Source organism: Schistocerca piceifrons, chromosome 10 (assembly GCF_021461385.2).
Source record: "Schistocerca piceifrons isolate TAMUIC-IGC-003096 chromosome 10, iqSchPice1.1, whole genome shotgun sequence".
NCBI classification, from domain to species: domain Eukaryota; kingdom Metazoa; phylum Arthropoda; class Insecta; order Orthoptera; family Acrididae; genus Schistocerca; species Schistocerca piceifrons.
In genome coordinates this window covers 32,827,148-32,851,124 of record NC_060147.1, presented here as the reverse complement: position 1 = coordinate 32,851,124, position 23,977 = coordinate 32,827,148, and the positions used below count along the sequence as shown (strand labels likewise).

The 23,977-nt window shown below is 42.0% G+C and overlaps 1 protein-coding gene and 2 non-coding genes across 3 annotated transcripts in view; 1 reads left to right on the top strand and 2 right to left on the bottom strand.

Annotated features, from left to right (window-relative positions):
• The first annotated feature begins 7,722 nt into the window (after positions 1–7,722).
• LOC124718660 overlaps positions 7,723–23,977 on the top strand; it is a 92,063-nt gene continuing 75,808 nt past the window's right edge. The window contains exons 1-3 of the mRNA XM_047244287.1: positions 7,723–7,844; positions 8,194–9,264; positions 14,987–15,090. Coding sequence (XP_047100243.1) covers positions 7,805–7,844; positions 8,194–9,264; positions 14,987–15,090 — 1,215 coding nt within the window. The 5' untranslated portion in view covers positions 7,723–7,804. The remainder of the gene's footprint in view (positions 7,845–8,193; positions 9,265–14,986; positions 15,091–23,977) is intronic.
• Trnav-aac lies at positions 19,184–19,258 on the bottom strand. The gene has a single exon. It is a non-coding gene; the product is annotated as a tRNA-Val (tRNA).
• Trnav-cac lies at positions 19,417–19,489 on the bottom strand. Its single transcript has one exon. It is a non-coding gene; the product is annotated as a tRNA-Val (tRNA).

Below are 23,977 nucleotides of genomic sequence, written 5' to 3'. Positions count from 1 at the left end.
ATTCAGAAGAGGATGGGTGGATGACTCTGAAGACTTGTTGCAGACAATAAAGGCAAGCTACTAGAGGATGGGAAGCCACTGGGAGGTAAAAACAGACTAACAAAGAAGAGATTTGCCAGCCTACTGGTCTATTATGGTGCTGCAATTAGAAGTAGCCTCACAAGGTTGGACAGTATGAGGAAAGCAGTATGCGCCATTGGTTGCATTACTTGTCGACAGACACTACACCTCAACATGGCCTCTGTTCTAATGAATGGTGCAAATTTTTGAAAAGTAAGGAAAGTGGGGAAGCTTATATCCATAAAAATAACCTTCCTTATGAGGTTTCAATGACCATTAAACCAACTTTTAAAGGACTGGCTTCACCAGAACTGCTAGAAAAACGTCTGCATGGGAAAACACAGAACCCAAATGAAAGTTTCAATGCTCTTATTTGGGAAAGATGTCTAAAGACTGTTTGTTACCAATTTGGTGGTGAAGATTTCTGCTTTGGAAGCTGCAGCAGTGTTTAATGATGGGAATGTGGCAAGACTTCACATCCGCAGCAAGTTCGGCTTTACACCTGAAGTCTTCACTGGGCCGATACTGCAGTTCATCGATAAGCAAAGAATCGCGAAGGCAGAGACTTCAGTACAGAACATACAAAAAATTGCTAGGCAGAGGAGCAGAGAAGTTAAAAGAGCTGTAGAGGATGATGAGGAAGAAATGGAATATGGATGTGGGCAGTTTTAGCTAAGGTATGATAGATTTTTGTTTTTGCTTTACATTTCATCCAAACTTTAAAATGAATTTTCTGCAACTTAAGGTTTTCTGCTTTCAGGAACACATATCAGAAACTACTGGAAGGATTGAAATGAAATTTGGCACACCTATTCTTTTACTTTGAAGCAATATTTAAGTGGAACAAAATTTTAATCAAGATATTATACACAGTTTTGTGGTTGATAATATATTGAAAAGTTTGCTTGCAAAAAATGTTCGAATCCAAAACATCACAGAAAATAAGAGCATTAATTTACCAAAATGTTACTGCACTTAGGCCGGTATTACACAATCAAATTTCTTTGTCCAATATCTTTGTCAAAGATATTTGATGGGTGTAATAGGGAACTTTGACAAATGTCGTCAAATATTTGATCATATCTAGGGCCTCGCCGTAGATTTGATCAAAGAAATCGCTTGTCTTCTGTTCACTGCAATGCGATATGTTACCACGCGGAGCGCCTGCATCGCTGGAGCGTTCTGTCATCTGTTGTGTGTTTGTAAACATGGCCGGAAAATACAATTTGTGTGTGGCGTCTACCACAAAATTAATTGAAATGTATGAAGCGGATGAGGCGCTTTACAATGTGAGGCACCCTGACTATAAAAATAGATCAAGAGAGTTACAAAAATATAGCAGAGATTATTAACCGTGACATACGGCCTGGATGGACGGCTGAGGATATCAAGAGGAAGATAAATGGCCTCCGCACTAGCTACTCGCACGAGAAAGCAAAAGTACGTATTGACATATTCATTTATATTTATTTATGCAAGTAAAGTTTACATGTCATACAAATGATTAGCATTAATTTGTTCACTGCAGCGACTTGAAGCATACAATAATGTTTGCGTAACCTACAATTGGTTTACATTACTTTCATTACTAATATTGCAGATGCATAAAAGCAAAAGCGGAGCCAGTGCGCAGGCGGCGTATACACCACAAGTGTACTGGTTCCAAATGCTCAAATTTCTCGACCAGGCAACAGAGGCGGACGAGAGTGTGTGCAATATAGAGAGCACGGAAAGTGAAAGTGAACGTGCCACACCGACGTTTGAGGAAATGTTTGAGGTATGTACATTTGTTTACATTTTACGTAACTAAATGTGATTATCTTGCCAGGGCACCTTCCCAGCGCCATTGTAAAATGTCAAAGTATTGTCTAACTGCTCTCCCGTGTACTGGACGTCCAGAAGCAGCTTGGCAAGCTATTGGTTCCAGTCACTGTTTCCTGACGAGTTTACAAGTGTTTTCTTCTCTCAGTTAACAAGTTCTGCAGTGTGCAGGCAGCCAGTGTAATTGTAACTTTTTCTGGAGGCAGATTAATGGTAGTAAGAAAAATCCTGAAACGACTTGCAAGAATGCCAAAACTGCTCTCCACTAATCTTCTTTCTCGTGAGTCTGTAATTGAAAACCTTTTCTTCTTTTGTGGTTCCTTTTAAGGGGTATGGCTTCATAATGTTATAACTCAGAGGAAAAGCGTCATCTGCCAGTACTACCATTGGAGTTGTAATGTTTGTGTTCCCAAGCTTCCTGCCTTCAGAATGTTAGAGAATAGATCGGTCAATGAGACACTCGTGTAGTTTGCTTTTTGAAAACACTCCAGCATCAGCAACAAGCCCATTAGTTCCTACATGAACATACAAAAATTTGTAGGAAGCATCTACCATGGCAAATAAAATGACACTGTTGAAGGATTTATAATTGAAAAAGTGAGATCCACTAGCTTGTAGACATTTAATACGAATGTGCTTTCCGTCCATTGCTCCTTTAGTGTTATAACAGTTCCACTTCTCGAAATCATCTGCAATTTGCTCCCACTCTCCTCTGCTTGTGGGTACGTGTAAATAAATAAGATATCTGTACGAGGATTGTTTTTTAAGTAAGGGCCGTTCGCGCGCATAGTCCCGTAGTTCGCGCGGACGCCGCAACAAGCCACCGCGCCACTTGCCGGCATCCTTCCCGTTCACACTGATGCAAGTTGCAGCTCTGTAGCTGGCGTGTACGCATCGCTGTGCTACTTTATAATGTTTACGATTATTGAATCGCCCGCCGCGTGTGAGATACGGTCAGTGATACGTTTTTGACCGCGAGAAGCCTATCAGCTGCAGAAATTCATCGTCAGTTAACAGAAGTTTATGGCTCGAATGCAATGAGTGAAGGTAAAGTGCGTCAATGGGTTAGAGAGTTTAAAAATGGCCGTCAAAACGTCCATGACGAAGAACGCTCAGGCCGGCCCTCTGTGATCACTGATGATTTGGTGGCTGCAGTCGAAACAGATTCGTGAGGACAGAAGATTCACAATTTCCACTCTTTCTTTGAAATTTCCACAAGTTTCGAGATCGGTTTTGTACAAAATTGTGTCTGAAAACCTAAACTTTAAAAAACTATGTTCTCGGTGGGTACCCAGACTCCTCACAGAGGACCACAAAGGGAAGAGATTTGCCACTTCATTGGACTTTTTGATTCGTTACGAGGAAGAAGGGGATGACATGTCGAGTCAAATTGTTACTGGAGATGAAACATGGGTATCCCATATCACTCCCGAAAGCAAGTGACAATCGATGGAATGGCGACACACAACCTCACCCGTCAAAGTCAAAGCCAAACAGACGCTGTCAAAGCGCAAGATTATGGCAAACTGTGTTCTGGGACCGGCGCGGTGTTTTGCTAGTGGATTTTATGCCACGAGGAATGACAATCAACTCAGATGCCTACTGTGCAACTCTAAAGAAGCTCTGCAGAGCAATTCAAAACAAAAGGCGCGGCATGCTGACAAAAGGAGTTTTGCTCCTGCACAGTAACGCTAGACCTCACGCCTCTCAAAAGAGTCGGGATTTGATTGATTCTTTTGGCTGGGAAGTTTTGGACCATGCACCATACAGCCCCGACCTTTCTCCTAGCGCTTTTCACCTTTTCCGGTACCTGAAACACCATCTTGGCGGGCAGCGCTTCAATGACGACGATGAAGTGAAAGCGGCCGTGAACTCTTGGCTGTCGGAGCAGGCGGCCGAATTCTTTGAAGAGGGAATTAAAAACTTAGTTGTACGGTATGACAAGTGCTTAAATAAACAAGGCAACTATGTAGAAAAATAGGTAAAAGTGTGTAGAATCAGAAAATAAAAGTTTTTTTACAAAAGTATTTGTATCTTTTTTTAAAAATAAAAACGGCCCTTACTTAAAAAAACAACCCTCGCATATCCCCAGGCTTACTTCAGACCAAGCCGCCCTTCTAGCGGAGTACAGATTCTTCTTCTTCTTCGCGGATGGATCACTTAGGACCATGTGTAATCAACATTTGTTGGCCTTCCTTTTCGCCCAGTATTCCTTCATAAGCAACGAATGGGCTAGCTTTCGTTGTGTAAACCACGTATGTCGGTTAGTTTTTCTCTCTTCTTCCACAAAACCCCGTGTGTTTGCGATTTGTTTATTGCATTTCAGTCATGTAGATTTGGAGACCCTAATTCTCTCAAGCCTTTTTCCATCTGTTTGTACCAGTTCGGTCTTGTAGTTTTGTTCTTTAAAAATGTATGGATTTTGTCCATTCTTTCTAAATGCCCCATGAATTGGATTCTTCTCATGTGCACTGTGTGTGTTATTTTGGAGATATTTTTATATATTTCTGCATTGGGTTTTGGATAATGCACACGATCTTTATTTAGTTCTTGGTCCTAGGATTTACCTCATTATTTTACGTTCTTTCATTTCTAATTCCCCTTTTAGTGTTCTGTGTTGAAGGTTTAGTGTCTCAGATGCGTAGAGAGCTTCGGGTTTAATTACTGTTGTGTAGTGTCGTATTTGCACTTCCACGAGAGATGCTTTTTTGTTGTAAACTGAAACGCTGTCTCCATTTTCTGGACTCTTGATCTGACAATTTCTTTTCATTACAATTTTCTGCAAACCATTCACCTAAATATTTAAATTCTTTTACTCGAGAGGTGTAGTTATTACCAATTTTGAGATCAGAAGGTGCATCTTTGATATCAGTCATAAATTTTGTTTTTTCAAATGAAATTTGTAATTCTATTTTTGCTGCCTGCTCTTGTAATAATTCTAGCTGTTTCTGTGCATCGGTAATGTCTTGGGCGATCAGTGCCATGTCATCAGCAAATGCTAAACATTCTAATTCTATGCCCTTACGTTTTGGTCCCAGTCTGTGTGCTGGTGCACCTGCTTTTCTCCATTCTCCAACAACTTTTTCAAGAGCACTGGGGCCAGTCCATCCCCTTGTCGTACTCCAGTGTCTATTTCAAATTCTGTGCTCAATTCTCCCATAAATTTTACTTTGGATTTGGCCTCTGTGTGTGTTTCTTCTATGTTTGTTGTCTTTTGATCTAGTCCAAATTTTGCTAACACTTCAAAAAGGGATTCTCGGATCGAAATTGTATGCCTTCGAATCGTTGCTCTTCCTAAAGGATACAAACAAACCAAGAGCGAGCTTATCCACGTTTGTCATAAGTTATAGCACATTTATTTTACATTATTTTATCAAAAATATTTATTTACATAACAATCAGGAATGGTATTTTGTTGTTTACACTTGTGCACGGAAAAAGGAAGCATTTTCTATTAATTTGTTATTCATCACTGAACTAAGCAGACAAATACAGGGCTATTACAAATGATTGAAGCAATTTCATAAATTCACTGTAGCTCCATTCATTGACTTATGGTCACGACACACTACAGATACGTAGAAAAACTCATAAAGTTTTGTTCGGCTGAAGCCGCACTTCAGGTTTCTGCCGCCAGAGCGCTCGAGAACGCAGTGAGACAAAATGGCGACAGGAGCCGAGAAAGCGTATGTCGTGCTTGAAATGCACTCACATCAGTCAGTCATAACAGAGCAACGACACTTCAGGACGAAGTTCAACAAAGATCCGCCAACTGCTAACTCCATTCGGCTCTGGTACGCGCAGTTTAAAGCTTCTGGATGCCTCTGTAAGGGGAAATCAACGGGTCGGCCTGCAGTGAGCGAAGAAACGGTTGAACGCGTGCGGGCAAGTTTCACGCGTAGCCCGCGGAAGTCGACGAATAAAGCAAGCAGGGAGCTAAACGTACCACAGCCGACGGTTTGGAAAATCTTACGGAAAAGGCTAAAGCAGAAGCCTTACCGTTTACAATTGCTACAAGCCCTGACACCCGATGACAAAGTCAAACGCTTTAAATTTTCGGCGCGGTTGCAACAGCTCATGGAAGAGGATGCGTTCAGTGCGAAACTTGTTTTCAGTGATGAAGCAACATTTTTTCTTAATGGTGAAGTGAACAGACACAATGTGCAAATCTGGGCGGTAGAGAATCCTCACGCATTCGTGCAGCAAATTCGCAATTCACCAAAAGTTAACGTGTTTTGTGCAATCTCACGGTTTAAAGTTTACGGCCCCTTTTTCTTCTGCGAAAAAAACGTTACAGTACACGTGTATCTGGACATGCTGGAAAATTGGCTCATGCCACAACTGGAGACCGACAGCGCCGATTTCATCTTTCAACAGGATGGTGCTCCACCGCACTTCCATCATGATGTTCGGCATTTCTTAAACAGGAGATTGGAAAACCGATGGATCGGTCGTGGTGTAGATCATGATCAGCAATTCATGTGATGGCCTCCACGCTCTCCCGACTTAACCCCATGCGATTTCTTTCTGTGGGGTTATGTGAAAGATTCAGTGTTTAAACCTCCTCTACCAAGAAACGTGCCAGAACTGCGAGCTCGCATCAACGATGCTTTCGAACTCATTCATAGGGACATGCGCCGAGTGTGGGAGGAACTTGATTATCGGCTTGATGTCTGCCGAATCACTAAAGGGGCACATGTTGAACATTTGTGAATGCCTAAAAAAACTTTTTGAGTTTTTGTATGTGTGTGCAAAGCATTGTGAAAATATCTCAAATAATAAAGTTATTGTAGAGCTGTGAAATCGCTTCAATCATTTGTAATAACCCTGTATTGCCACTCCACTTGTCCGTCAGTGACAAAATATACAGCAAACTCATTCCTCACTTGCCTCGCGTCTTCGGCAACATTTCTACCCGTTCTTGGTAGCGATGTGGGTGGTGGGTGGTGGGTGGTTCTATGGTCCCTAGTTCTATATTTTCATAATCGAAACTGACTGTCATTCCGACAAACTTTTCCGCATGTGCGTGGTATACGGTATATTCCCGACATTGCAAGTGGGTCCCTTTTCTCCTTTGCCGATCTGACACACAGGTCGGTTTGAAAATCGTCATTACGCCATGTTTGCGCAATATACGGCTGATTCTGTCCGTCACTCTGGGAATGTATGGCAGGAAGGCCGTACCTGACATTTCTTTTTCTGATTCCTTACTTCGCCGAGAGTTATGTCGGAATGTCTGGACGACCAATCAACACCAGGATCAAAGAACATAAGCGACATTGGAGGTTGGGGCAGATGGAGAAATCGGCCGTGGCAGAGCACGCGCTGAGTGAGACCGACCACGTAATAAAATTCGCCGACACGGAAGTTCTGGCTGTAGAGAAGCACTATCACACGCGCTTGTTCAGAGAAGCTGTAGAAATACAAAAACACGCGAACAGTTTCAACAAGAAAGAGGAAAGCCTTAAGGTAAACGGATCCTGGCTTCCCGTACTGCAGCGAACGACCTCGCAGGTAGCAAGAGGAGAACCGCACCGGAAATGCCCGCGGAGAAGCCCTCGGACGTTGGCGCGCCAGGTACATATGAGGCACTGAGAGCACAAGCGGACTAACCCACACTTTTTGTGAATTTGAGGTATTGACATGTTGTGATAACAGTATACGAGTATTATGCAATGCATGTTGATCTGTTTGTTTATCTGAAGGTTTGTCTAATGTAGCAACGTAAACATTGCTGTTGCACTCAACCGCCGATAGATACCGTTGAGAGCAGGAGTGGACTATGCGTCATAGTCCATTTGTGCTCTATGCTCTCCGCCCACTGCCATTGCGCGTGACGCCGGCGAACGAAAGACTTGTGTATTTAGTGTGGAACAACGTATTGGACCAGTGACCACGTGGACGTGTATTTCAGTTGATCAGCATGGCAGCCCCTGCGAAAAGCGTGGAGGAGCAATTGGAAGGTTAGTTTGTATTGTGTTCCATTCCTTTTTTGCGGATAACATTGTCGATTGTACACTAACGCGTTCATATGCAAACACGTCTAGATGTACCGTATCTCGAATGGTGACTTTGTTCAGAAAATGCAGGTTGTTTTCCATACGAAAACAGAATGACATACAAACAATACTTTATGTATTGCTATTTTGTGTAATCAAGTAACGATCACTTGTAATGTTATGTGTACAACAATGTTTTACCGCCCGCCGAGTTGTGTTGAGCAATTGCTTCGCCTGTGGATACCAATGCACACGTTGACCATTACTGTAGTGTAGTTAATATTACATTGAGGGATGGATATTGTTATTACAGAGATGTTTGCGTCCGATGGGGAAGTGCCGGGAGACGCGAGAGCGAGCACGGCTGCAGCAACAACTGTTCCAGAGGACGTGCCAGAGACGAACGACGATGCCGTGGTACGGAGCCGAGGAAAGAAGCGCCTTAGAAACGAAGATAAATGGCTTCGTAACGTTAGGAAAGAACGGAGAGCTCTAGGTCAAGAGTATGTAAACCGTAAGGGTAACCTTGTACCTCGAAAGGAATTGCGGAAAATCAGCGAGTGTACGTGCCGGTATGAGTGCCACAAACACATCAACGAAGAACAGCAGGAACAAGTGTTCAATGAGTTTTATAATTTAGGCAGCCACGATCTGCAGTCGGCTTTCCTGTTTACCATGATTAAAGTCGTTGATAAAGCACGGTCTTACGTAGGTCAGCAACATTCACGTAGGGAGAAGACGAGATTGTATTACTTGCTCAATTCAAATGGGTCTGAAACGAGGGTGTGCAAAAGATTCTTTCAGAATACTTTAGCCGTATCTGCTGGAAGAATCGATAGGGTACTCAAGAATAAAGGGGAAAAAGCCACCCCTCCTCGTGATGGTAGAGGTAAAGGTGAACCTGGTAATAAAACACCTCGCCACAAAGTTGATGTAGTAAAACGTTTCATAGAAAAATTCCCGGCGTATGAAAGCCATTATGCGTATCATAAAAATAACGGTAGAAAGTATTTAGGACCAGATTTAAATTTATCAGTCATGTATTCACTGTACTGTGCAGAGGAGCAAATGCCCGTTTCTCATTTTATTTTCCGCAAAATTTTTTACGAAAACTTCAATTTGTCATTTCATCCACCAGTGTCCGACTCTTGTCGAACATGTGATGCTTTGCAGGTAAAAATAACAGCTGCCGATAATGATAAGGAGAGGACGGAGTTAATTGCAGAACGTGAATTCCATCAGCAAAAAGCTGAGTATGCACGGGCAGGTTTACATAGTGATACATTGCTTAGCAAATCAGATGGTAACGTTACAGTGATAACATTTGATTTGATGAAAACTTTGCCTACACCGATCATCTCAACTGGAGTTTGCTATTACAAACGTCAGTTGTGGACATATTGCTTTGGTATCCACAATATGCACAATGATGATGTATACATGTTTCTGTGGCATGAATCCATTGCGTCGAGAGGGCCACAAGAAATTGGTTCTTGTTTGCTGTACTTCATACGCAATTTTGTCAGGACTGAAAAACTAATTATGTACTCTGATCAGTGCGGAGCCCAGAATAGAAACATAAAGGTTGCTGTACTGTGCCAATACATTGTCAACAGCTCAGAGTTCTCTGTGAAGGAAATAGACCATAAATTTTTAGTTAGCGGACACTCGTACCTGCCCTGTGATCAGGATTTTGGCTTAGTTCAGAAACGAAAAAAGTATTTTCCTAATATTTACCGTCCTAAACACTGGAATGATGTGGTAGTGAGTGCCAGAAAAAGGAATCCATTCAAGGTAATTAATATGAATGCGGAATGTTTCTCTTCAACAAAACAACTCGAAAGAAACATCACGAATCGAAAAATGTCTTCAACCATTGTACTTTACAATTGCCAGAACATACAGTGGCTGCGGTATGAAGCAACCAACAGATTCAAAATATTGTATAAATACTCGAACCAAAACCAAGAGCCATTTCAGGAAATTGATGTGGCCAAACGAACATCCACATGCATCAGCAATCTCGAACTGCTTTATCCTAATGGAAATGTAATTACAGAGGCAAAAAAGAAGGATCTGCTAAGTTTGCTTCCGTATGTACCTCCACTTCATCATGATTTCTACAAAACTTTACAAACGTCATCAAATGCTGTAGAAACATTGCCTGTGGATGATTTTGAAATGTAACACAATGCGTAACATTACTGAAACCAATGTAAAATGGTACATGTAATGTGTACAATGTATACTAGTAATGAATACTATTGTCACATGCATCAGCGTACTAACGGACCTGTCATTGAGAATGTTCAACTACTTGGAGCGAAAATGGACTAAGCCACAACAAAACTGCTAATATTCTACTATATAGTACTTTTGTAATTTATCTATGTCAAAATATTGTTCAATAAAACCACAGTTACATCATATGCATGTTACAAGGCTGCAATGTATCACAAACATACATTATTTGTGGGCCCGTATTATGAGACCTGTTTCCTCCATATTGACTTCTCCGGGGTTAGTCCGCTTGTGCTCTCAGTGCCTCATATAGTCTGCGGCCGCGAGCTATTCCGTACCCTGGCGGAGCAGTTCTACGCCAACGCGGAAAGATCGCCAAACGATCTGATAAACACACTTGGTCGGTACAACAACGTATCAGACAGGTACAAAAGACCACAATCATTACTCTCCGATTAAAACAAACAGAAACCGTTACTACTCAAGTGACAGAAAAGAACCCACAATACTCTAAAGAAAAGAACAAACAAAAGACAAGCACATCCAAAAACTCCCCAAAAACAAAAATCGAAGGAAATGTCCGAACGGGACAAAAACCTTCGCAACATACAACCTCTAAAGACAGGTAGAAATTAGAGTGACAGCAGCTCGGCTCCAGTTCACCACCGGCAATGGAGGGTGAAGCTTTTGACACTGCCAGCCACTCGTGCTGGCGAAACGTCAGTAAAATCATTAGATGATCGTCGACCGAAGAAGCCGAGACAGAAGCCAATAGGCAGCTTGTCAACAAGTGACCATGAAGCCCTTAACAATTTTGTAACTCACTTATGCTCGCGTTTTTGAACACACCACCATCTGATATTCTGCCTTGGCAGCCGATATCTGCGTAAAAAAAGTTGTAGCTGGCATCGAAGACAGCAAGCAGCCACTGCTGAATGAACCTTAATAATTATAATATTCACTTCCACTACCAACAGGGCACTGTAGTACGATATGTTTCCCATCAATTGCTCCGACACAGTGGGGGAACTGAAGAATCCGTGACAACAAACATGCTGTTTCACGCCAGTCTCAAAGAAATAAATTTGATTTCAGGTTTTCGTACATTCGCCAGAGGGCACCAATAAAGATGAAGATGTTGCGGCTGGACCTTCCAGTACTCCACCACGAAAAATTAGAAGGATGGGCGAGAAAAAAGATATGCAGCAACCCTACAAGATATTGCGTCTCAATTATTAACTAACGTGCTGCAAAAACAAGTACGATGAATGTAGTACATATGGGCAGTATGTGGCATCAGTATTACGGAAATTGCCAGAGATAGAAAGAGCAACAACAATGCCCTTGCTTAATGAAGTGTTAATGAAACAGCATGTAGGATATTTGGAAAGTCAGCAGTCGACAGTGGGTATGAATGTGGCTGTGGCATGGCCATCATCATCATCAAGAAGTAATAATTCCCCTGTTACATTTACGAGTTATGAAGACAGTGGTAACAATTTAAGAAGTTGTGTATATGAGATACGTAATGTAGAATATCTTTGGCTTCCCTCTGACACCCATGCCTCTATCTTTGCTACCTCCCTGTTTACCTTTCCCCTGTTGCTTCATAATCTGGGTTGTGAGTAACTGCATCCACTTTCCTTTCTTCCCCTTTTGTCCCCTCTCTCCTCCCTGACGAAGTAACAAAGTTCCGAAAGCTAGGAACGTAAATTTTCGGTTCTGTTTTTTGTGTATCTACCGGCTATACTGAGCTGAGGTAAGTACTGGCCAGCCCCTCTATCTCTTTGTTAGTATTTGAGATATGTAATGTAATCGACAAACAATAAAATTTCGAGAAGATGCTTATTTAACGATGTTTTTCATTCACTTATCTGTACATAATCCTTCAGTACTTCCACCAGAGCTCCACATACTTCAGGTGCTATTTGAGATATCGCTTGCTTCGAAATGTGAAATAAATACGTAAGGCTCTGAAATGAATCTCCTGTTGCCAGAAAACGAAGAGTAACTGCAAGCCTTTGGTTGACTGAAATCGCTTTCCTGAAATTAGTGTTTTTTTTAACAAATGGTGATACATTTGCCAGATATTCAAAATCAGTAGATGACACCCGAGTGAAGTTACGGAAGCAAGAGCCGTTTTCCATACTCAGCTCACGTAGCAAGTTATTTCTGCCAGTTCTTCTATAGAATGTTTTTCTCCAACAACCACGAGGCCGCTTTTAATTTTGTTTGTGTAAACCTTCTAGTATTAATAACGCAGCACCACATATCATTATTGTTTCTTCAACACCAGACGATACGAACACAGTAATACAAGGAGCACCCCAGACGGTGTGAACACACAACGAGAAATGTTTGCCACCAGTGTGGGCGGAAACACGTCCCAGAAACGAAGTCGGAAACATATGCGAAACATCGCAGAAAACGTTTCCAACAGAAACATGTTTCCAGTGCCAGTGTGTACGCGGCTTAACGTAACGGCAAGTTGTTCGGCAGGAGTTACAGCATCTCGAAAATCTGTGTCCTTCAATGTGTAGTATTGGGCAGTCATATTTAGTAATACTTCAAAGTCCGTCGTGGACATACGGACAAAATTTTTGAAACCCTGTACGTCTTGAACTTTTTCGACGACTACATCGTTTACTGAGAAAATTACGCACCCGCCATCTACGTTCCTTTCTCCGATTTTTATTCTCCCGTTTTACTTCTGCGTCAGACGCCGTGTTCCGTGAAACTGACTCGCCACATGTCGCCAGTTGTAGGGAAGCAGCCTATTCACGCCTTATAAAATTCACATCAGTCTTTCCATTGAGTGCCAGCCAGTCCGCTGTAACCAGCTCTGACGTCATAAATATTGCGCAATACTTTAAAATGAAGTAAATAACCTGAAACGTTTCTAGCATGTCAGGAGTAATACAAAATCAATATGTGTTGGATATCAGTACAATAACTTTAACCATTTTCGAAATTTGGATGTTTTTCTGTAAAAATCATTGGCGCAACAGAAAAGAGCTAGAAACTTAAAAATTTATATTTAGATTCCTTTTGCATAATAATTTAGTAGAAACAGTATTCTGGATCTCACAAATTAAAATTTTAGTTGAAATTCGTGATTTTCTGGTTTTTGTCTTAGAAATTAAGGAAGCAAGATAGATTAAGTAGGCGAATAAATAAAGCTAGGATGTTTAAATTTAAGTAGAAGGGAGATCCGCTATAATCATAAAAATGTGAGAAGTTTCAACAGAATAACTACAAAACTATAGCTATGGCTTATCTCCAAAGAGCAAGTTCAGAGCTCGTCTACTGCGTGTAGTGTAATTAAATTAATTCTTTCGCCCAAAATATTTGACTTAGCCACGTCAGACTTTTATTACGATTACTTACTTGTGTGCTGATTGCACAATTAAATTGAAAGCTTCATTGGCCATCAGCAAAGGAAGCAATGATTTATTCGATAACTTAAAGTGGTGCATTACTAGCCCAGCGGCTAGTCGGGAGAGCAGATTTGATCAGGCGTTCCCTTAGCCGTCCGCACCGCGGCTTTATATGTAAGAACGCTGCGTGAAAGGAGGAAGGCCCCAGTTCTCTCCAGACGCTGATTAGCGCACCACCTGTGCCGGGAGTCGCGTCGCGTCGGTATCGTTGATATAAACAGCCTCGGATGCAGTAATAAGTTACGCGGGATACGCGTATCCATGAAATCGTTTTCGAGTGATGTGTTAATTTTGGGATGACGTTAATGATCTATCTTTAGTTTGCGTATGTCGTATTTCCACGTGCCGCCGCAGGACAGACATTCTACCATTATTAGCGTGGCGTTTGATGAACATTATCATCAAATTATGGCGAGCATTCACTTAAACATTTAATTCCAACAGTTATAGTTGCATTAGCGTATTAGACTCTGAACTGGTCTGGTAGTTGGATTGTGTGGATTCTTTTTGGTCTGTGACTTTCAGAATATAGTGAACATTTTTGAGAGAATGGTTTTTGGTTATGAATCCCAGACAATCTCCTAATTCCTCAGAGCTATAACCTGTAGCTATAAATGTATTTCTCAGATGAAGTGGGCACTAGGAATTCTAATTACAGGCTTCACGTTTTGCTAATCACTTTCTGGTTGCCAATATTGTAGTTAGAGAGCCAGTGTTGTAACGGCAAACAACAGCATAAATACAAAACATTTATTCTATTATTCCACCCGCTGCCCCACACAGTGAAAACGCTCTACGTGGCTACTTGTGCCGTGCATATCTCCCTGAACTATGTCGCGATATACACGTGCCGAAATACAGTACTTTACTCCGCGACTTGTGCCCGGTACAAATCTCCGCGACAAATCCCTCAGTGTAAACGTAGCTTGAATGAACAGTGTGCAGTAAAGGTAAAAGTGGACAATACGTAAAGGAAACATGGATGCCCGTTTATTTTACGGAAAAAGGCAAGGGAAAAGCTATATTGCTCCAGGAAGCTGTGACGAGGACTGTTTTGACTATGATGACAGTGATCTGGATAAAACCTACGTTCCTGAACGGCTTACAGGTGAGTTAGAAATTCACTAGCAATTTTCATAAAAAAATCACGTAAACAGTTACATCAATATGAGAAGTTGATTGGATTTTCGCTACAGTGGCAACATTTACTGCTCTAATATACAACTCTTTACAGTTCTTTTCATGTGTGTTCTTTTTCTCGTGACAATGTATCAATTGTTGATGTCCCAAATGTGTTCCATGCTTTTTATCTAAAAAATTGTGACTGTGACTTAGGCCAGCATTGTAGCCTAGTCAGCTTTATGTAGTTTCCCAGGACCACCCCTTGTTCTGCTTCTGATGACAAGTAATTCACACTCTACTTTTCAGGCTCACAATCAGGTGACAGTAGCAGCAGCGAAGAAAACTGTGATGAGCCAGATGAAGTGGGAGTGCATTGTGTTTCAAACACAGAGCAGATAGTTGCACCTGAAGTTGGTGATAATCTTCCTCAGGCACAATCTCCATCTCGTTGTAATGTGCCGAAATTGAACCTTCTTTGGAAGAGGAACACTGTAAAACTTGTATTTCCTGCTCCTGTTTGGACTGGAGAAATTTCACCATCTAAAGCAGTATTTTCACCACTAACGTACTTCAAAAAGATTTTTGACTCAAGTATCATTGACTACATATGTCATCAAAGAAATCTGTATTCAAGCAGTGTGATGTGGCCAACACCTTCACTGTTACCTCTACTGAAATCGAACAATTTATTGGTATTGCATTCTACATGTCACTGATTGCTATACCTGGGAACAGAAGATACTGGAACAAGAAATGTGGTGTGAAACAAGTGTCTGATTTAATGACGCTACGCAGTTGGGAACAAATAAAAGAGATATTTACATTTTGCTGACAATACTCAGCAACATTCTGCACCTGACAGACTGTTCAAGGTTAGAATGGTATGCGAGATGCTGCGAAAAAATTTATCAAAAATACCAATTGAAGAACACCTTGCAGTGGACGAATAAATTGTGCCGTTCAAAGGTCACAGTAGCTTGAAACAGTATAATCCCAAGAAACCAAAGAAGTGGGGCTACAAAATATATTGCGTAGCAGGTACCAGTGGTATTATTTATGATTTTGAAGTCTATTCTGGACCCATCAATCAACCCAGTCATCTTCCTAATGTAAACGCCAATGGAAATCTAGTGCTTAGATTGGCTGAAAGAATATCGAAGTAAAAAAAATAATAAAATGTTCTATGATAACTGGTTCTGCAGTCCAGAGCTTCAAGTTGAGCTGGTAAAATGTGGTATTCACAGTCTGGGAACATTACAGCTGAATAGAGTGAGAAACAATAAGATGCCATCTGATGCTGAAATGAAAAAGCAGGGAAGAGGCACATCTGTTGAATCCACTGCATCAGTTTCTGGATATGACATGACTCTTGTGAAATGGCAAGGCAACAGCCGTGTCAGCCTTCTTGGCTCCTTTTCAGGTACAAAACCCAGAAAGCCAGGTTGCAAGATATGACAAAAAAACATGCAGTACACACAGACAACACAGCAGACCACACCACTTCAGAAAAAAGAGATGGTATACACTAACATACAGTAACAAAATATCACATAGAATAGGAAACATCTTCAAAAAGCAATGGAACCCAAAAACATTCAGAACAAACAATACAGTTCAGAAAAGACTAAGAAAAGAGTGACAGCACACATTCAACTTTTGCAGAACATCTAAGGAACAAAAACCATAACCCCACTAATATCGAAAACGATCTACACGTTCTGAGAAACAGCAACAGTCTATACCGACAACTAACAATAGAAGAAAATTACTATAGTCTGGGAGACGAGTCTTTGGTATTGACAGCTCGGTAGCGTCTTTCCGTTGCCTAGCGACCGCAGGCAGGCAGCCAATGACGGCCTGACTTTGAGCGGGTAGCAAGGGCCATGTTGCCGCTCTGAAACCCGGTCGCGCGCGCTTATGAAACTTACAAGTGTCTCGCGTGCAGGCGGTGCGGTCGTTCGTCGTTTGTCTGAAGTTGAATTCGCAGTTTATTTCGTTTTTGTTGTTTTTAGTGTTTCTTTGTTTATGTTTCGTTGTAAACAATGTCTAGTGCGGCGGGTAGTACCAGCCCAACACAAGAAGTGAAACGGAGGAAGGAAACAATACAGTTCAGAAAAGACTAAGAAAAGAGTGACAGCACACATTCAACTTTTGCAGAACATCTAAGGAACAAAAACCATAACCCCACTAATATCGAAAACATTCTACACACCCAGGCCCGTGAATTCGTATGCTCTGTGAGGGATTACTTTGAGAAAGAAAAGGACAGAGGTGGGCCCGTAATTCCTGTTGTTCAGGTTGTGAAGAGAACTGCAGCAGCATTGAAAATAAGTAAGAACACTGTTGTAAAGATAGGGAAAGAACAGTATAGTGTAGATTGTGACGAGAGTGGCACAACACAGCTGCACACACCAGGAAAGAAGCGACAAGAAATAAGCAGGTGACAGCTTTGGACGATTTTCAGAAATACGCTATTTGTCGTCATATATACAGCTATTATAAGAGAAGGGAACATCCCACTCTATCTAAATTACTGGTGTCGCTTCAGAAAGACGATCTTTTTAAAGGGAGCAAATTTTCATTGCGCACAGTGTTGAAAGACATAGGCTTCAGCTATTCACTGTTTAACGGACGCAAAATATTAATGGAAAGTACAGATGTACGAGGGCAGTTCAATAAGTAATGCAACACATTTTTTTTCTCGGCCAATTTTAGTTGAAAAAACCGGAAATTTCTTGTGGAATATTTTCAAACATTCCCGCTTCGTAGGTAGGTAGTTAGTGTTTAACGTCCCGTCGACAACGAGGTCATTAGAGACGGAGCGCAAGCTCGGGTTAGGGAAGGATTGGGAAGGAAATCGGCCGTGCCCTTTCAAAGGAACCATCCCAGCATTTGCCTGAAACGATTTAGGGAAATCACGGAAAACCTAAATCAGGATGGTTGGAGACGGGATTGAACCGTCGTCCTCCCGAATGCGAGTGCAGTGTGCTTCCCGCTTCGTCTCGTATAGTTTCATTGACTTCCGACAGGTGGCAGCGCTGTACGGAGCTGTTAAAATGGTGTATGTAATGGATGTGCGTTGCAAACAACGGGCAGTGATCGAGTTTCTTTTGGCGGAAAACCAGGGCATCTCAGATATTCATAGGCGCTTGCTGAATGTCTACGGTGATCTGGCAGTGGACAAAAGCACGGTGAGTCGTTGGGCAAAGCGTGTGTCATCATCGCCGCGAAGTCAAGCAAGACTGTCTAATCTCCCGCGTGCGGGCCGGCCGTGCACTGCTGTGACTCCTGCAATGGCGGAGCGTGCGAACACACTCGTTCGAGATGATCGACGAATCACCATCAAACAACTCAGTGCTCAACTTGACATCTCTGTTGGTAGTGCTGTCACAATTGTTCACCAGTTGGGATATTCAAAGGTTCGTTCCCGCTGGGTCCCTCGTTGTCTAACCGAACACCATAAAGAGCAAAGGAGAACCATCTGTGCGGAATTGCTTGCTCGTCATGTGGCTGAGGGTGACAATTTCTCGTCAAAGATTCTTACAGGCGATGAAACATGGGTTCATCACTTCGAACCTGAAACAAAACGGCAATCAATGGAGTGGCGCCACACCCACTCCCCTACCAAGAAAAAGTTTAAAGCCATACCCTCAGCCGGTAAAGTCATGGTTACAGTCTTCTGGGACGCTGAAGGGGTTATTCTGTTCGATGTCCTTCCCCATGGTCAAACGATCAACTCTGAAGTGTATTGTGCTACTCTTCTGAAATTGAAGAAACGACTTCAGCGTGTTCGTAGGCACAAAAATCTGAACGAACTTCTTCTTCATGACAACGCAAGACCTCACACAAGTCTTCGCACCTGAGAGGAGCTCACAAAACTTCAGTGGACTGTTCTTCCTCATGCATCCTACAGCCCCGATCTCGCACCGTCGGATTTCCATATGTTTGGCCCAATGAAGGACGCAATCCGTGGGAAGCACTACGCGGATGATGAAGTTATTGATGCAGTACGACGTTGGCTCCGACATCGACCAGTGGAATGGTACCGTGCAGATATACAGGCCCTCATTTCAAGGTGGCTGAAGGCCGTAGCATTGAATGGAGATTACGTTGAAAAATAGTGTTGTGTAGCTAACAGATTGGGGAATAACCTGGTGTATTTCAATGCTGAATAAAACAACCCCTGTTTCAGAAAAAAAATGTGTTGCATTACTTATTGAACTGCCCTCGTAGTTGCATGGCGGTGCAGATTTCTGCGCAGGATCATGGGTGTGGAATTCGAAAGTATAGTGTGGTTAGATGAAACTTGGGTCAATGCGTTTTGTGCAAACTGGTCGCACGTAGGTGGCTGAGTCAGCGCAAAAAGTTGCCCGTCAATGTAAAGTGAATTTCATTTGCTGTAAAGAACTGACCCTCTGGTCCGACGTGTGAAGGTGATTGCCAAGGTTTAGGTACAGAACGTAGCAAATGCTTGTCGGTATGTCTTGTTTAAAGTGATGAAAAAGTCTTTCCGCCCGGGATCGAACCGGGGACCTTCTGCGTGTTAGGCAGACGTGATAACCGCTACACCACGGAAACTACTGCTTTCGTTCTTGCTTCGCAGAGAACTTGTAGCAAGGTTGCCACCGTAACTTAAAAATTCAATAAGTGCGGCACTTGTATGACGAAGGTACATGCAGCAGATCCACACACGACGTGGCTCACTGGAGTAGTATGCGACATAGGCAGGAAAATACTGTTGCCACCCGGGATCGAACCGGGGACCTTCTGCGTGTGAAGCAGACGTGATAACCGCTACACTACGGAAACGACGGACACGCTCAGTCCATCCTTGTACACTCGAAGACGCCTCAGCCTTTCTCTCGTCCGCGCATGCACACACCATAGTTCTTTTTACAGCCTGAAACCCATCGCAGCCGAGGGCTCAACAAGTATTCGGGGTGCTCGAGAGGGTGTCTGTCGTAGCATCCCGAACGAGATAGCGGCGTTTCGCGCAGTCGTTATTGCAAGTCACATCAGCAAAAACAATCACCTCCTTAGCAGCAGGCAGTGCGCGCCCAGCCTCTTTACGTAGAGGCTGGAATGATGGAACGCCCGAGGGGACAATGGCAGTGCAAAGGAGGGCGTATTATTGTCTTACATGCAGGAGCATCGAAAGGTTTTGAAAGACGATATCATTCAGTGGTTGAAACGGCGAAAAGTATATTTCAGAGAAGATTTAAGGAAGGCGGAACTGCTCGAAATGGTGGCACAAAAGAAACCCCGGTTTCCAACATATGTAATTGACGAGATTGCTAAAAGGCACGGGCGTGAAATCGTTCGGCTTCCTCCATACCACTGTCACTTCAATGCAATTGAAGGAGTGTGGGCGCAGATAAAAAATTACATTGCTGCAAACAATAAAAAATTCACGATCTCTGAAGTGGAAACTCTCCTTCCAGCAGCTATTAATAAAGTGACAAGCGAGAAGTGGGCTAAAATTGTAAACAGCAGTGCAAGTGCCATCAGAGAGGCGGCCAAAACCGAAGGGGTTGTGGAAGAACGCATCGAAAATTTAATTATACATCTGGGAGAGAGCAGTGATAGTTCGAGTAGTGCTGAGGAAGGCAATGTCAAATCAGATTCTGACAGTGATGTGAGTGGTGTTTTTCTATTACAGTAACTACAACGTATTCAGGAATGTAAGGAGGGAGTTTGCTATCGATCTACAACCAGATCATCATATTGTGAGTACTTTCTTCAGATTATAACTCTTAATACACTGACCAATTATTCTGTAGCTTGTAGTAGAACAAATTAATAATGCTAATACTTAACAATGGAAACCAAAACTGCTAATGTTCAACAACTTGCGAAAATAGTTTTCATTTCAGTTGTGAAGTTTAACAAATAACTTTTTTATGTTTCAGCATCTTAGATACTTGTACTAAATAGCTCTTATCAGTTTTCGAGTTCATATATTTCAAGCATCAAATTTAAATAAATTCACGCGTACCAATACGACTTGTATTTTGTCTCGCTTTTATTTCTGCTGCTAGAGAATGCGTGTAGCAGACAGGGCGCCGCGTGCTGTGAGCTACGTTCGGCAACAGCGCCGTCTGCCCGCCGGAACTGTCACTACCAATCACTCGTCTCACGGACTATACATACAAAAGGCTATAGTCGAAGGGAAAAATGTAATAAACGAAAACACAACACTTTGCAACAACACACTCTTTATCGCTCTGAGAGAATTGACCAAGAACACAGAACAGAATGCGCACACACGCAAAAGAACCACTTCCACATCACACACAGAGACATAAATAAGGAACAGAAGCCGTCGTAATAATTCGCGCTACAGTTTTTCATAGCCTTTCTCGCCACAGGCGATACACCTCTCGCGACACGCGCGAATAGCAAGATGGCGTAATATTATGCATGAGAAACTAAGTGCGAAAGTTTCGTTTTTTCTGTGTATAAAAGCAGCTACATACCATCCAACGAACGTGAGTACACGAATAGCTTAGTAACAGCTCAGTACAAACCAAATAACTGGTTTCCGGAACGTTACTGCTTCTCCAGCTCATTCACCTGCAGAATTGCAGCTGTCAGTTGATTCCTTCAGCAGGGCGCACGAACGATTTGATCTCTCCATCAATATTCCAAAGACAAAGGTGATGGCGCAGCCAACTCCTGGCTCCTCCGTTCCTGATTTCAGCATATCCATTTATGATACACCCTTGGAACAAGTGGACCATTTCCTCTACCTAGGAAGCATACCGTCATCTAACTGCTCATCTGGAAGAGACGTGGAGAATAGATTACGTGCTGCCCATGTAGCATTTGGACGTCTTACAAAGCGTGTCTTCCTGAATAAAGACCTAACACTGTACACCAAACTGATGGTGTATAAAGCTGTAGTCATTTCCATCCTGCTATATGGTTGCGAAACCTGGACGTTATATTGCTGTGATCTGAAGAAACTAGAACGCTTCAACCAACAGAAGCTGAGATATATCATGAACCTGAAATGGGATGACTTCATATCCAACACGGCTGTTCTTGAGAAAGCAAAAATGTATAGCATGGAAGCTCTTATCATTGGGCATCAACTGAGATGGGTCGGACATGTCCAGCGGATGAAAAATGACAGACTTCCACGCCAAATGCTGTCCAGCGAAGTGAGCGCAGGTAAAAGGCCACGAGGTGCCCCTCTCAAACGTTATAAGGATCAGTACAAGAAAAATCTGAGAAACTTGAACATCGATCCGAGTAACTGGTCCATAATAGCAGAAGATCGAAGTCGCTGGAGCTCAGTTACCTCAAATACTCTTCAAAACTTTGACTGGAAGGTCGAAGAATGGAGAATGACGAACCTCAGGCTCAGCCACGTCCTCCAATTTCCATCAGCTATAATGTCTGTGGCCGCCTGTTCCACGCTAGGATTGGATTGCTAAGCCATCAACGACACTTCCACGCCTGAACCGTGACAAAGGAAATCTCAGGAGAGAAATGAAAACTCGGGTACGAGTATCAGCCGACGACGTCGACGACCACAGCCCCAAGTATTGTTGATGCACGAAGTTCACATGATGTTCGCTAAGTAAAAAACGGCAACAGAAAAAAAAGCGCACAGAAAATATGTCGCAAACAGCGACAATAACTGCTTAAAACATGCTGTAACATACAATAAATAAGGTAGTATGAAAGTTTCCATAGAAAAATATATATTAAAAAAACGAATAGTAAAAATGTAATAAAGTGCTACAGTGTTTGTATAACCATGCTATTTTCTGCATGTTTTAGATTAAAAACACACTGATGATGGTGATATTTGTTGCCGAAACTAGTTTGGGAGAATAAAGAAATAAACGAATAACAAGGTGTTTTGCATCAAGGCGGACTCAATTTCTGATATTACTGTTTGTTCCTTCCACTGTGCTTCAGAACTCGGTAGCTGAAAAAATAAACAAAAAATTTGAAGAATGTTTTTCTCGTTTTTTTGTGTGTGTGTGTACATCGGAAGAGAGAAGTGAAGAGGACTCAACCTGGAAGAGGAAGAGAGTAACTGCAGAAAAAAAAGCAGAGTACCTCAAGTACACAATCAGAGCCTTTAGGTCACCCGCGGTAGAAGGCTTAAATTATCAGCGGTAATCTAAACACAACAGATGAGGTGCTCAAGCGCACTAGCCAGCACATTCTAGGGAAAAGGACAAGTTCACATCGTTTTCAAAATGCGTTGAATGTCAACTGAGAGAAATGCGGAACAATAAACGTTTAACAATTTCACAAAAGAAAACAATCTTCGAAGCAAAAATGGAAGAGCTAGAAGAATTTTCGTGTACAAGTGAAGTAACTGAATTGAACTTTGAGGGGCAGTCCGAAAACGTATATATTTTTTCAGAAGATAACTGAAGTTGTCAAGTAGTAACAGCTTTTTCATTTTAAATTTTCATTTCAATAAAAGATAAAGATAACAGTTCCTACTTTATTTTCTCCTTGAAGTGCCTTTATTATAGCTTGACACTCCTATGAATGGTGAAAGGTCTGACAAAGTGACTCTGGTAAAGACATTGCTTGCAAATCTGTCAGGAAAAGGCTGCACTTTGTTTACAGACAGATTCTACACAAGTCCAATACTTGCTTCAGCACTGGAAGCTGCTCTTGTGGGAGCAACAAGAAAATCTCGGCAGGAATTGCCTCGAGCTATAAAATTTACCACACAAAGAGCAAAACTGCACCCTAAAAATAGTTACAGGAGGTTACTGTAGATAAGACATACTGTATCCATCATAATTACAATTTTTGTGTAAAATAAAAAAAATTTCTTCTAGAAAATACCGTGAATATACCTTTGACCAATTTTTCCTTTTTTCAAAAACAGTTATAATAATAACGCTTGTCAAAAGTATGTATTAATTCAAGAGAAAGGTATTATATATGGTTTTAAACAAGAAAGTCTAGGTTTTTCAATAAGAGTAATTTTATTGCTATAACTGAAACCTTTCATGAGTTGTAGTAATCTAAAATACGTTAAAATCAGCCAGACTTTATGGTATAGACACCCGCGCTCAGTGGCTCCGGACCCAAAGTGTTAAACATGTTTTCAAAACCTGTTTCCGGCTGCTTGATGTGGACACCATTGGAAGCATGTTTCGATTTAAGTAGTGTTGTGGTTACTATAGTGTCGTTTTCGCTTTATTTTTCTAAAGTACTGGAATGGTCAAGACAGCAAAGTGTTGATTTAATTGCCGTGTACCAGGGGGAGGATTGCTTATAGAACGTCCCGAGCAAGGAATATAAAAACACTGTTAA